This window comes from Xylocopa sonorina, chromosome 11 (assembly GCF_050948175.1).
Source record: "Xylocopa sonorina isolate GNS202 chromosome 11, iyXylSono1_principal, whole genome shotgun sequence".
Classification (NCBI taxonomy): domain Eukaryota; kingdom Metazoa; phylum Arthropoda; class Insecta; order Hymenoptera; family Apidae; genus Xylocopa; species Xylocopa sonorina.
The window spans coordinates 1,642,200-1,654,535 of NC_135203.1; the positions used below are offsets into that span (position 1 = coordinate 1,642,200).

A 12,336-nucleotide genomic window follows, 5' to 3' on the forward strand; every position below is an offset into this window, starting at 1 on the left:
ATTTATCCCTGCCACAGGACGGACGTAAACCCGGCCAGGGCCCTGAGAGCAGTCAGGGGAGGAAGGAGGATCGATTTCGCGAATTAAAGCTGGATATCTATTTAATGCGCCCGTTAACGCTCGCCCGCGGTCGACTATTAATATACCGGCTGTTTGCGGGGACCACTTAAAAGATTACCCGCGATTCAGGGAATTATAGAGATCACGGATTATTTCGCGCCATCTGTGCACGCCTGGAACGTCGATCCAATCCGTATATTAAATTATCGTTCGATTACTCGATGCCGCTGAAGCTACCTTGAAGAAAGCCAAACCTCGAGCCATTCCTCGGAACTCGATATATTTCCCACGGTATTTACCCATCCTAGATCGTCCACCCTTCCCGAGCGTCCACTGTACGCTACCAGTCCCAAAAGTTCTCCACCGTGTGTAGGCGGAAGCCTGGTGCCTCTACTAACGAGGATCGTTAGGAGGAACTTTTCCGGCGGTTTGCCGGCGGGACGAACGATTAGGACCGGATTAGCGGCGCGCGCGAGATCGATTATGCGACGCTGCGGATAACGTTGGCCTGATTTATTCCCCTAATGGGCGTTCGCGCATTCATTTCGTGGCCGTACGAGGCAATTCCACGGGGCTTCGTCGGATGGCGGGCGACCGTACTGCCGCTGACAGGAAAACTCTCGCTGGGTGATTCAGCGTTCGGTTCGGCGACGCCTCCCAACGACCACCATAATGCCGTACACCTAGCCCGGGCGCCCACCTACCTAAACGCCATTTCCATCGGCCGCTATCGTCCGGGATCATAATCCAAGGTTTAGCCCCAGAGTCGGACGAAATCGCGCCGAAGTGCGGACCGCTGTTTGGAATTGGACACGCGGAATGGGTGAATCAAGCGCGACACCGTGCCTCCCTGCGATCTACGATACTCTGGCCCGCCTTGTTCGCCTACGAATCCCTCTCGCCCTGGTACCAACCTACGGGACGGACCGTGTGTAGCTCGCAAAAATACTTTTCGGCTGTGTCGCGTTTACGAAGGAATCAGTAGGCAGTACTAGAAGCGTTTGCAGATGATTTATACCGTTATTCCTGCTAATCGTTAACCCAATGAATCTTAGTTGATATTGGTCAACGAATTTCTGAATCTCTTAATAATTGAAACGTAGATAGTATTGTAGAGATTCAAATATTTCCCGCCAGTACCCCGATTATGGCTAACATTTATCTCGGGAAAGATAGAAAAACAGCAGAAGATGATAAAGACACCAGGAGGATCGTAAATAGATACTTTCTTCGATTCGAGCGAGCAAGTTCATTACGCGATTCGAACGAGCCAATAGAGGAAACGGTCATCGGATCGAGGCGATTTTTCATGCCGAAATGCGAGGTGGCTCGTTCCGGGGCCACGTTCGACATGGCCAGCGGCGAACGATTACACGACGGCAGAGAAATTCGGCATAGAGACGATTATTAGCCGGTGCCGGCGGTATGGCTGTGCCGGGAGTAATTCATAACCGGTAGCTCGTATTTTCGCGGCGCGGCACGTCGAATTTGCTCCGGATAGAGAACACAGAGCGCATCGACGGTGCTCAGCAACCCCCAAACCACCCCAGCCGGCCTCCGTTGACAGGATTATATTCGTACGTACCTATCGTGTTCCACGGTGTACCTCGGGCCAGCAATACGCGTCGCGCGATCATATTCCCGTCGACTAATAAATTTACCATGGCGCTCGAGCGGACGGTTACCCGACGACAGTCGTCGGTCGATTTTCCTCTGCGGCCGACGTCACTGTTTCGAGGACGTTACAGCCGAAATACGCGAAAGATCCTCGACGTTATTTTCGTTCCTCGTATCGGTTAAAAGAAACACACCATCATCGGATACGTTCATTCATGAATCGCTCTCCCCTGTAAGCGGGATCCCACTAACGAAAGAAACGACGCGAGCTCACGACGACCTGGCTTAACCGTCCTCGACTCGTGGTTTCGTCTCCTAACGAGTTTATCGCATCCTCTTTAACGTTATTAACACGAGCTAACGAACTGGAAGTGCCGAGTCACCGGGGTCCTCTGCCAAACGCGGAGCCACGGTTCCACCAGGTACCGCGTACGTAGACGCGCGCGCTCGTGTGCACCTGTGTTAACGTGTAAGTCTATAGACCACGAGTTTGTAAGTGCAGGGCAAGAGCGGACGCTCGACGGGACAGGTTACGTGTATAAGGTGGGATAAAGGTACGTATAGGTACAGCCCGGGCTGTCTGTGCGGCCCTGATACCCCAGTCTCTGGGCTAATTCCGAGGTGTAATCTGCGGGTACCATCTCAATGGATTAGCATATAGATAGCGAGGTGGGCTGACCGTATATATACGCGCCTAGACCACGTCGGGGGACGCGGCCATGTCCGTTTTGGTCTCGTGTCCTACGGACCTAAGGGGGTCAGCTGGTGCTGCTGCAACACCCCCCTTCCCAATTGCATCGAATAAACCCCGAGTGGCTTGTACATCGAACGCCAGTACTGGACTAATTAAGAAAACAGTGGATCAATCGTCGTGTAACGAACCGTCTCTATCGCCGTGTCTCTACATTATTCGCCAAATGGAACTTACGCCGTGTTACGACTCGGTAAAGGGTCCACCTATATCCAATTGAATCGGAAGAACAGTAGTACAAAATAGGAAATATATGAATGGGCGAGTAATTTAAGGACTCGCGATCCTTCTCCTCGACGAATCCGCCAAGAGTAGAAACGAACCAAGCAAAAAACCATCGGGATACACACCGTCCGTATTGTTCGAAGGGAAGACGTTCGTTCATCGTGTGCCACGGAGAGGGAACCGAGTCCACCGGCACGAAGTGTGACCGACATGAATGGCAGTTTGCCATTGGCAGCGGCCACGTGGGGAGGAGTAGACGAGGCGGACGAGGACCGAATATTTCGCTGGAGGTGATTCGGTCGCGAGGTAATTTGTGCTCACAGCGGGGCTGAGCAAACATGCGCAACAGGGGTGCCTCGAAAAATTAAATAACTCGATGACTGGTCACATTCTCCGACACGCGGGATACATAGGCGAGCAAGAGGGACGTGTGCGCGCGATGCGCACACGTACGCGTATACACGAACGTGGAACGTTTCGTGGATGCCCGCGAGAAAGGCCGCCTCGTTTTGAATGACGTGGCCCTCTGCCGTCGTCTTCCATTTTCTTCGTCCAGAAGCAGCGCCCGCAGGACGGCCGAGCGTATCCCTGGGGAACCGAGCGGACCCCGCGTTGGAAGCTAGGACAGAGGGCCTCGAGACTACGGGCCCGGGGAGCGAGCGCCGGCCTCCCGCGGACTTATGAATACAAATAGCCGCTCACTGCGCGACTCAGATTCCTGATAAGGTACACCTCCCGGCTTACCTACCGGTACCACCGATCTAGCATAAAGTACGGGCCTGGAGAGGCTCTTACGGCCACCGACGCGCCGTCGTTTAACGGAAGATTATCCCCGCGAGGGAGAAAGATCCGCGTCGCAAGGTATCGTCGTTGTATCGGCCGAAAACCGATGGCTGGCGAAATGGTTCCGAGGACGACCGAACAGAGGGTGGACCGCGGGTGTGTCGGTTTCCCGACACGAACGGTGAAAGAGACGTTATTACCTTCGAACAGCCCCAGCTCTCGGGTGTTTAACTGGGAACGCAATCGTCGATACGAAGATAAAACTGAGCGGGTCCCACGGAGAGAAGATCGTAGGACTTGGGACTATGTTTCAGGTAGAAACCGCGGAGTTGAGTAATATGGCATATTGCTGGGTAATTTGTACGCGACGAGAAACGAATGCCCGTTAAATTCATGTATTCTATTTGGAAAGCGACTCTTCTTTCACTCTTCGTATCACCGTTAACATTCACCCGTAATTTCTGATATCCTAAGGTTAGCCAAGTTAAATTAAATCATTCCTACGTAAAGAGACGATCAAACATACCACGTTGGAACGTCAAAGATTTCTTTATCCTTATGGAATGTTATTTAAAATTCGATACATTGAACATAGACAAGTTTCTTTCAATGCCATCCCATTAATAAAAAAAAAAAAAAAACCCTTTGGAACGAAATTTTCCCCTCTCCGTGCATTTTCTCGTTTAAAAAGCAACAGAGGCGTTATAGCGTCTAGTTCGAAATGAAAGTTAGCAGAGATCGAACGCTCTAGATAGACCAATATGAATATTCGTAAACGATATTGGCAACGACCCGTCTATTCTTGCCTCTGGCCAAGGAATGCATTTTACAGTGCCGATAACAAATTACGCGTCTTCGTCCATGTTCTGCCATCCAAGCAGAAAGGAATGCCATCGGCCGATCGGTCATTCCCCGGTTTCATCCGGTCGATCAGTAAGAAGATACCTACGCTCCTGCCGTGCGTTTCAAGATCGGAGACAGTATCTCGCTTTATCTGAGGCTAATGTCGTGTAAGAACTACGCCTTCCTCGATCTACCGACAACCATTTGTCCGGACACACTCCTCGGGCTCGGCTCAAAACTTTGTAATGAATTTACGACGCGTCCACTCCTCCTTTCTTCCACGACGCAAAAATAAAAGAAGGGTCGTTTCTAACGACGATCAGTTACCGTGCACGAGGCCCCGCGTAACAAAGCAACGATTCGTTTCGTAGCGTCCCGCGTGGACGTTCTATCCAACGCGGGGGCTTCGTTCGCTCTCTAATCCGTTTGATAGCCGCCACGTCGACCCAGCCATAGATTCGTTCAATTTGTCAACGGAAGGTAATCGCGCGGACTGACAGTTAGGCGGTGGAAAAAGTCCCCCGTGTCCCACAACCGGACCACCAAGAACGACGCGACCCGGAAGGGTGGAGACTCGTTCGCTATCGTGACAGTCACAATCAGTTTTCGACGTGCACCCTGGCTGTCACTACGGGAGACGGACACCCGCGGACGAAGGTAGTCACCGGTGAATGGCGCATACGAAACGAAACGACGAAATGAAGCGATCCGATTTAGTACGGTTCTCTCCGTTCCGAAAAAGAAGCTCGTTTCGCTCACGACTGGTCTGAACGAACTTCGTTCGACCTAAGCAAAGACCACATTTCTTTCTCCTCGTAACCGTGCAGTGGCTTCGTGCGGGTGTACGCGCACGCGGCGCTCTCAAAGACAAATCGTCCGAATAAGGAACAGTTAATACCGGATACCGTTAGATCGGGAACATCTCGGGGAGCGAACAATGGACGCGTTACAGCTATTTTTCGTCGCTTCCCCATCGTCGTACAGTCACTTTCGCATGAAGACACGAAGAACCGACGCGATCGTTAAGCAAACGAATTTAATGCGCGTGTAGAACGGCGCCAATTTAAATGATAATAAGCGGCGCGTATCCTTCCGAGATTAACTCGTAATAGGGCAGAATAAATGTCGGCGGACCTGTTAGGCGTATCTAGTACTGTTACACGGGGAACAGTAGGTGCTAACTGCTCCTGTAGACAAGCTTGTTTCGTCGATTATATATCGATATTCTCTCTTTCTCTCTCCCTCTCTGAGCGTGTCTCGCGAGGTACGTAACAGTGAATTTGCCCCGTGCCCGATGTCGCCAAGGAAATTGGGTCGCGCATCATCGCGTCCGCCTATCGCACGGCATACTCGTGTTAACGTAACGATAAATTATTAGCCGGTCGAACGGTACCGACGTGGCTTGTAATTATCTAGACCGGTTATTAAACTTCACCGACGATCGATTATTATCGTAGGACGGACTGTCGTATTACGGTGGCCCGTTCCAGGAATAATTGCTGGCAAATTAAATGCATCTGCATAAGTATTACGATATCTGCATGATTACGGAGGGCGAATCCAGGAAGGGGAAACGAGTTACTTTCGACAAAGCATATGAATGAGTACACTTTTATCCGAGAAACGATCGTATTGACTGTTAATCGAGTCGGTTTCTTCTGTCGACTCGGAAGTTTGTATTAAGTAGAGTAAATTCAGATCGTTGAGAAATCTATCGTAATCACGTGGTAACCAGATGATACGCAATGCACGGGTTGTACCAAAGGTATAAATTGAAAACCATTATCGTCGTCGGGAGGTAGGTTCCATCCGTGTCACGCGGGTCTTATTGATTAAATTCCATCAAGGAGGAGCACGGTCTCGTAACTGGGATAAAAAGCATCGCAAAGACGACGATAGCGAGCAGAGGTCGAAGAGTCTTCGAACTATGAGGTAAGTTTGCCTCTGGAGGTGTCTTGTCGGTGTTGTCGCGGACGGGATCATGCAAGCTGTGCCCTCCACCCCACCGTACCCCACCCCTTATCTCGTTCTACGTCGGTGAACCTCTTTGCATATACATTCTGTAAGATTACTTTGTGCGGTTTACACCCTCGACCCGGCCTCGCCGTTCCGCTGCCTTGTCCTTCGGCGCTGCGCGCGCGTCTCCCTCGCAGCCCTCGACGAGCGCTCCGCTCCTTTCGCCAGGAGGCAAACTACCCTCGCAAGTTTCACCTAGAGGATCCCTAATGTATGCGGAACTATACGGGAGAAATTCCAAGTTCGGCATGGCCGTGTTAGGTGCCTTTACGATGAGCATCTCCTAGACCCGGTCTCGCTCTTTCCACGCCCGCCAGGAAAGGACGAACTGCCGACAAGACTCGGCTGTAGAAGAGGCGAACACGCGTGATCCTAATTAGAACGCGTCCTCCGCGAGATGTCGAAGTAAAAGCGGCTTTCTTGTTGCCTGTTCGGTATCGCGGTGCACGGCTCCGTATCCGGGAGTTGCTACACCCAGCGGAAGTTTAAGGGGAAGAAAGCGCGAGTTAGTCGAAAAACGGACGACCGAAGTTGAGCCGCCTCGGTGCTTCTCGGTGCGATAGAGCTTCGAAGAAGACGGGTTTAACGCCGGAATAGGAGTAACACGATGTTACCCGCGGACATCGTGCCCGTGGAAAGGGCATGTGGATGTAGGCACGATTACGAAAATTCTCACGGAGGATACAACTCTTAATAGTATTCTTTACCACCCACATTTCCAGCGAATTTACATAAAAACGAGCCAGGTCCCCGTAGCACCGAAGCACGGTGACTACGAATAACCGCATTAACTTCCTGGCATCGTTTTAATATTTCCTTTCGTCGCAACGAACGTTCCAGGCACGGAATACTTTTCGTAATACGAATCGTGTTAATTGTCCTGCTCCAAATCTGACTTATTCCCGTAGACAACGCTATTTGACGCACCGAGGTGCGCGAGCAAAGTGTTAATAAATGATTTAGAAAAAAAATATCAACGAAGAACACGCAAAATAGTAGATAAAGGGAAACGAACTACAACAGGCACGCGAAACATAAATGCAAGGAAATGAATCGATCGATCGAACTATAAGCAAGAAGAAAAAAAGTAGTTCTACAAATATAAAGAAGAACGTGTGTACCGTCTTACGAATCGATTTCTAAACATGTGAGAGCTCTCTGAATCACGATTCCCAGGATCACGATCCCCGATCGTCTACGTCACGATACACCATAAGCATTCACGGGCGCGCGGCCACGGCTGCATTCAATGACCCATAACGAGGCTTTCGAAGAAAGCGCGACGGAAAATTACGTGAAACGTGTTGACGCGGCTGCGATCGGTCAAGCAAAACGACGCGGCACGCGACACAACGCCGGGCTAAACGGCTCATTAGGGATGCGAAGGGCGGAATACCGTGGCCATGCTGCATGATAATTACCGCGAGGAAAGCTCCGGCGTGCAGGCGGACGGTCTGCCTCCACGGGCGGAGTGAGAGAGGGCTCCCGTGAGATTACAGGATGTCCGGAGGCGAGAGGATTCTCCCGGCGTGTCCCGAAACCCTATCCAACCTGGCGACTAATAAAAATTAACAGCCGCCCGGTTGGAATTCGTACATGAAAGACGGGCCGCCGCAAATAGATGACGACGGTTGAATAATAAATAATTATCGTTCCCGGGGCCCACGCGCCACCCGTGAGCGCACCTTTCGCGGCACGCGGTACGCAGACGAATGCTGGCTTTCAACCGATTCGAATTTCCGGTTAACTTTACATCGCCCCGCAGGTATACACCGAGATATTAGATAACCGTTCCTGCTCGAACGGGGAGACTTTTAGCGTTTCTTTCGGAGGGCGAACAATCTAGGCATAGATACACCGGAATTGTATTGGAGGTCACGCAGACAATGTTCCATTGTTCGTAGATCCTCGAGAATGTATATCATGAATATGAACATTCTTGCAAAGTAGACGTTTCGGAGTTCTTTCTGTAGGACGGTCGTCCTCGAATGGAATACGCACCTACATAAAACGTAACGGAGTCTCAACATTCTCACCTATTGGTAACGAATGCACCGACAACGTATCGGGGCGCAAGAATTTATTAAGGAGCACCCGGACAGCAAACAGCTGAAAAGTATTCCACGTTGATGCAACCCAAACCTATGGTAGATACGTTTTCACCGGCAAGTTGCGCAGCGTTGGAGCGAAGCGGACGCAAGCCAAGGTGCTCTCCTTCCTTCCGACTGCCGCGCGGAGGGTTCCACGTGGCTGGTCCTTTTAATCGTTCGGCACGATAAACATATCGGTACCATGATGGAGAATCGGGGGCGCGTAAAGGACGAGCGTGGCCGCGGCGCGAGCTTTTGCAGGGCCGCGGCGGAAAAGGTACCTCTCGTTCCTATCGTTCCTCCCCTCCCCCCGCCCGTCCGTATCCTCCACTTTTAATTTTGCAGGCGCGGCTAATTATGATTTACGGCAACATCGACGCAACATCCTGATCGGTACGCGAGATACCGCCCGCAGGATATTCAAATGCGATGAATATTGCTCGCCGCGATAAACGGCGCACGAACAACGACAGACGAGATGAGAAAGGGAAAGAGAATCGGGGTGGACAAGAGAGGGAGGGAGAGGGAGAGAGAGAGATAATGACGGAGGAGAAACGGCGGGAGAGTAGAAGGAGGAAGATGCAGAGGAGCTGACTGGCGGGAGGCGCGCGTGTAAAGGATACGAGAAAAGGATTCTTAGTAGTCTATTCGGTATGCAAGATGAGCAGTCAGACCTGTACGCACCGCGTCCCTTCGCTAAAAGGAAGAAAGGGGTACGCGTGTATCCTTGCGTGCGGATTATTCGATGTATCGAGAGCCATCGAGAGCCATCGATCGCCTCGAATCGTTCGTCTCTCCTCCCCTTTTTTTTTCTCTCCCTCGATAGCTCGATGTGTCGGCTGTGAAACGTTCGCAGATGGATAGCTACGATTTGATGGCGAAACGTTTGTAAATACTTGGCTTTATTAGCCGATCTTATCCGGAGGAACTAAAAGAAACATATTTATAGCCGCGAAGCCGCTCGACGCGTGTTCTCACATGAATTACATCCGCGTGAAGATCACTGCCGGATAGCGGAAGGTTTCTGTTTGGGGCGAGAGTGATTTGTCGATATCTTATCCACGATGAGGGACGTGTCGGAACATTAGGCGGCCGATTATGCCGTTTGTACGTTTTAATAACCGTTTGAAAGCGTAACTCGAACGCGTATACCCGTTCGTAGCGTCGAGTAATTAGCTAGGAGCGCCAACGGACGTGGCTTATAACAGTAATAATAATAGATATTGTTGCAAGCAGTATGCGGTCATCGAGCGGAGCGTCAATGCCAACTCGCGTGTTGCAACAGAAAAACGGGAAGATGCGCCGTTGTTTGGCAAAATATAATCTGATTAATTATTACTGATCACCGAGTAATCGGACGACCGGTCTTTGCTGACGTCATCCTTATCGATTGAATGTAGCGCTGGTTATTCTCCGGAAGTCATGACCGAGGAAAACGTCTCCGGAAGTTTGCAACGCCCGCGGCAAGTTTGAACGTTAATTATCGTTAATTAATTACAGTGCCGTAGCCATGATAATTCGCGGCCATTTTAAATACCATCGCTCGTTTATGCGGTATAAAATATAGTTCTAAATTATAATTTTCTTCGCGCTAATACAGAAGAGACTCTGTAATTACTTGAACAAATTTTATTTCATCATTTTCCCATTGGATACGTTTTCACCTAGCCACGCGCTACTTTCCCCGGCCATATCTCGCCTACATTTTGCAACCATTTAATTCCGTTATTTCGAGCACCGTTGCCGATTACGAACCGCGATTAGGCAGCCACCGGGGCGCACCTTACCAGCGTGGAATGTAGCGCGAACCAGCGGGGCAGGGACGCAATGCCTAACGTAATTTGTTAGTCAATGAACTGAACAGCCGCGAGGTACAATTCCGTGGACGAACGGCAAAATAATTATCGCTACTTCCCGCGGCGATGACGGTGAGAAAACAACGATCTATTCAACGCGCGCAATCGTTTTAGGCGAGAGTACAAATAAAATTGCTGCCAAGTCGTGGCATATGAAAGTGTCCGTTTGAACGCTTTGCGTTTCCTCGTCGCGCGTTGTACGAGGTTTAAAAATATACAAGTCAAGCAAAAATCACAATAAGAAATTGCAATAAGGGAAAAAGCGAAATATCATTAAAATCTCTACTTCGAGGATCCGTTATTGGCAGGAGATTAAAAAATATTGGGTACAATACATTGACGTTTATGCAAAAATCGTTTGATCTTTAAAGAAGATTTCATTCGAACACTGTAAAAATGAAATGGACATTTCATATGTTAGGACTTAACAGAGGGTTATCGGTTACCTTGTCTGATCGCTTTTTAGTAGGTGTGATAGTGCCGTTAGGCCTGCCTTGGAGATCGGTCTCGCTGGCCAGCCGGTTGAAACGTTGCATCCGCTCGCGGAAGCTTAATTGCTCGGTTGAGCCCGGATTCGCCGCGACAGCCTCATCTTCCTGCATGTTCAATATCTCGAATTGCCAAGTCTCAGAAAAAGTAACGACGAGCAACGCTACGACCAACTACTGATTAAAGCCGGCGCGAGCAACAAGACAGCAACAAGAGGGCAACGTGAACTGTGGGTAGGGAGAAAAGAACCGTGTGGAAACACGACGAAATTGGTGCACGTTGGAAAAAAAAGCGCTAATCTATGCTGCACCTTCATGCCACTAATTAAAGCGAGATAACAGTACGCGCCGCGTGTAGAATTTAAGCATGCGAAATGACTATGGACGCCGAGACAGAATTTGTGGGAATGAGGTCCGATCGCTGAAGTAGTACGATACGGATTCTAGTGTCGTTACACAAGGACGTTAAGCGTTCCGATATAGGATGAGAGGAGAAACACCGTTGTTGCGTACACTACGTTCACTATCGCACTGCTTAAGTAACATTTACTGTAACCGTGTACACCCCTTTACGTAATCAAGCTATGTACACGTAACACTATTTCTCAATAATGCCCGTAACATATTATATTACACATTAACCATTACATATACAAATTATCTGGTCAACGTAATTGCTCGATAAAGCGAAAACGTGTTCAACCATTCTATCGTTTGCACACTTATATGTACATGTACAACCACAACCAGAATACTATAAGGCAACACATACTACGTGGCGTGCGTGTCTATGAAAAAGAAACGTGAAATTTTATCAACACTTATCAATTATCAACACTTATGTGTCCAGAGAATTTCTAGTCAAGAGAATATGAGAAAATCGATACTCTTTTAATTAACGCTGTTTATCTTACGGTAATCTCTCTCTCTCTCTCTCTCTCTCTCCCTCTGACTCTCTCCTCTCCTCTTTCTCTCTCTATCTCTCTTTATGTTTCGTAATTCGTATAAGATTTCACGTTTTTCTTTTCATTCTCTGAAATGGATGCTCGCTTGGAAAAATAAGAAACTCACCTTGATAACTGCCTCTGACCCTCCCCTATTCCTGTCGACGTTCTCCTTATTCTCGATCTTGATCTTATCTTGACTTTTACGGCGAGGCGGCACGGGAGGCGAGGACGTTGAGAATCCGGTCTCGTCGCAATCGACGCCATTTTTCCGCGCGTTGATAGCAGCCTCTTCGCGGGCGAAATTCGAACACGACTCGTCGCGGTGATCCGTGTCCGTGTGATTCGCCGACGGGCTGAGGGGTGCAGGAGGTGGCGGTCGGTAAGGTGGCGGGACTCGTAAAGGAGAGACCGGGGTGACTATGTCCGGAGTGGAGACCGGTGACGCAAACTGCTCCGAGGTAGTTGCTTCTATAGAATTTTGACGATACCTCTTCTTCAGAACCAAATATTTCTCACCCTGCTCGAACAATTTTCAATTCAATCTTAATCGCATAAAAATGTTGCCTTCGATGACCAGAATGATCTGTTTCCTTTCGTTTGATAAAGAAATGAATAAAACGAAACTACAAATTTGAAAATACATAAGTACAATAATAAACA

The 12,336-nt window shown here is 49.5% G+C and overlaps 2 protein-coding genes across 2 annotated transcripts in view; both read right to left on the reverse strand.

Moving 5' to 3' along the window:
• LOC143429091 (uncharacterized) overlaps positions 1–12,336 on the reverse strand; it is a 324,872-nt gene that overhangs the window by 101,533 nt on the left and 211,003 nt on the right. The window lies entirely within an intron of this gene.
• Positions 1–12,336, reverse strand: part of Sowah (ankyrin repeat domain family member sosondowah) — a 102,023-nt gene that overhangs the window by 88,948 nt on the left and 739 nt on the right. The window contains exons 3-4 of the mRNA XM_076904788.1: positions 11,801–12,193; positions 10,688–10,837 (exon numbers count right to left, since the gene is read on the reverse strand). Of these exons, the coding sequence (XP_076760903.1) occupies positions 10,688–10,837; positions 11,801–12,193 (543 nt within the window). The remainder of the gene's footprint in view (positions 1–10,687; positions 10,838–11,800; positions 12,194–12,336) is intronic.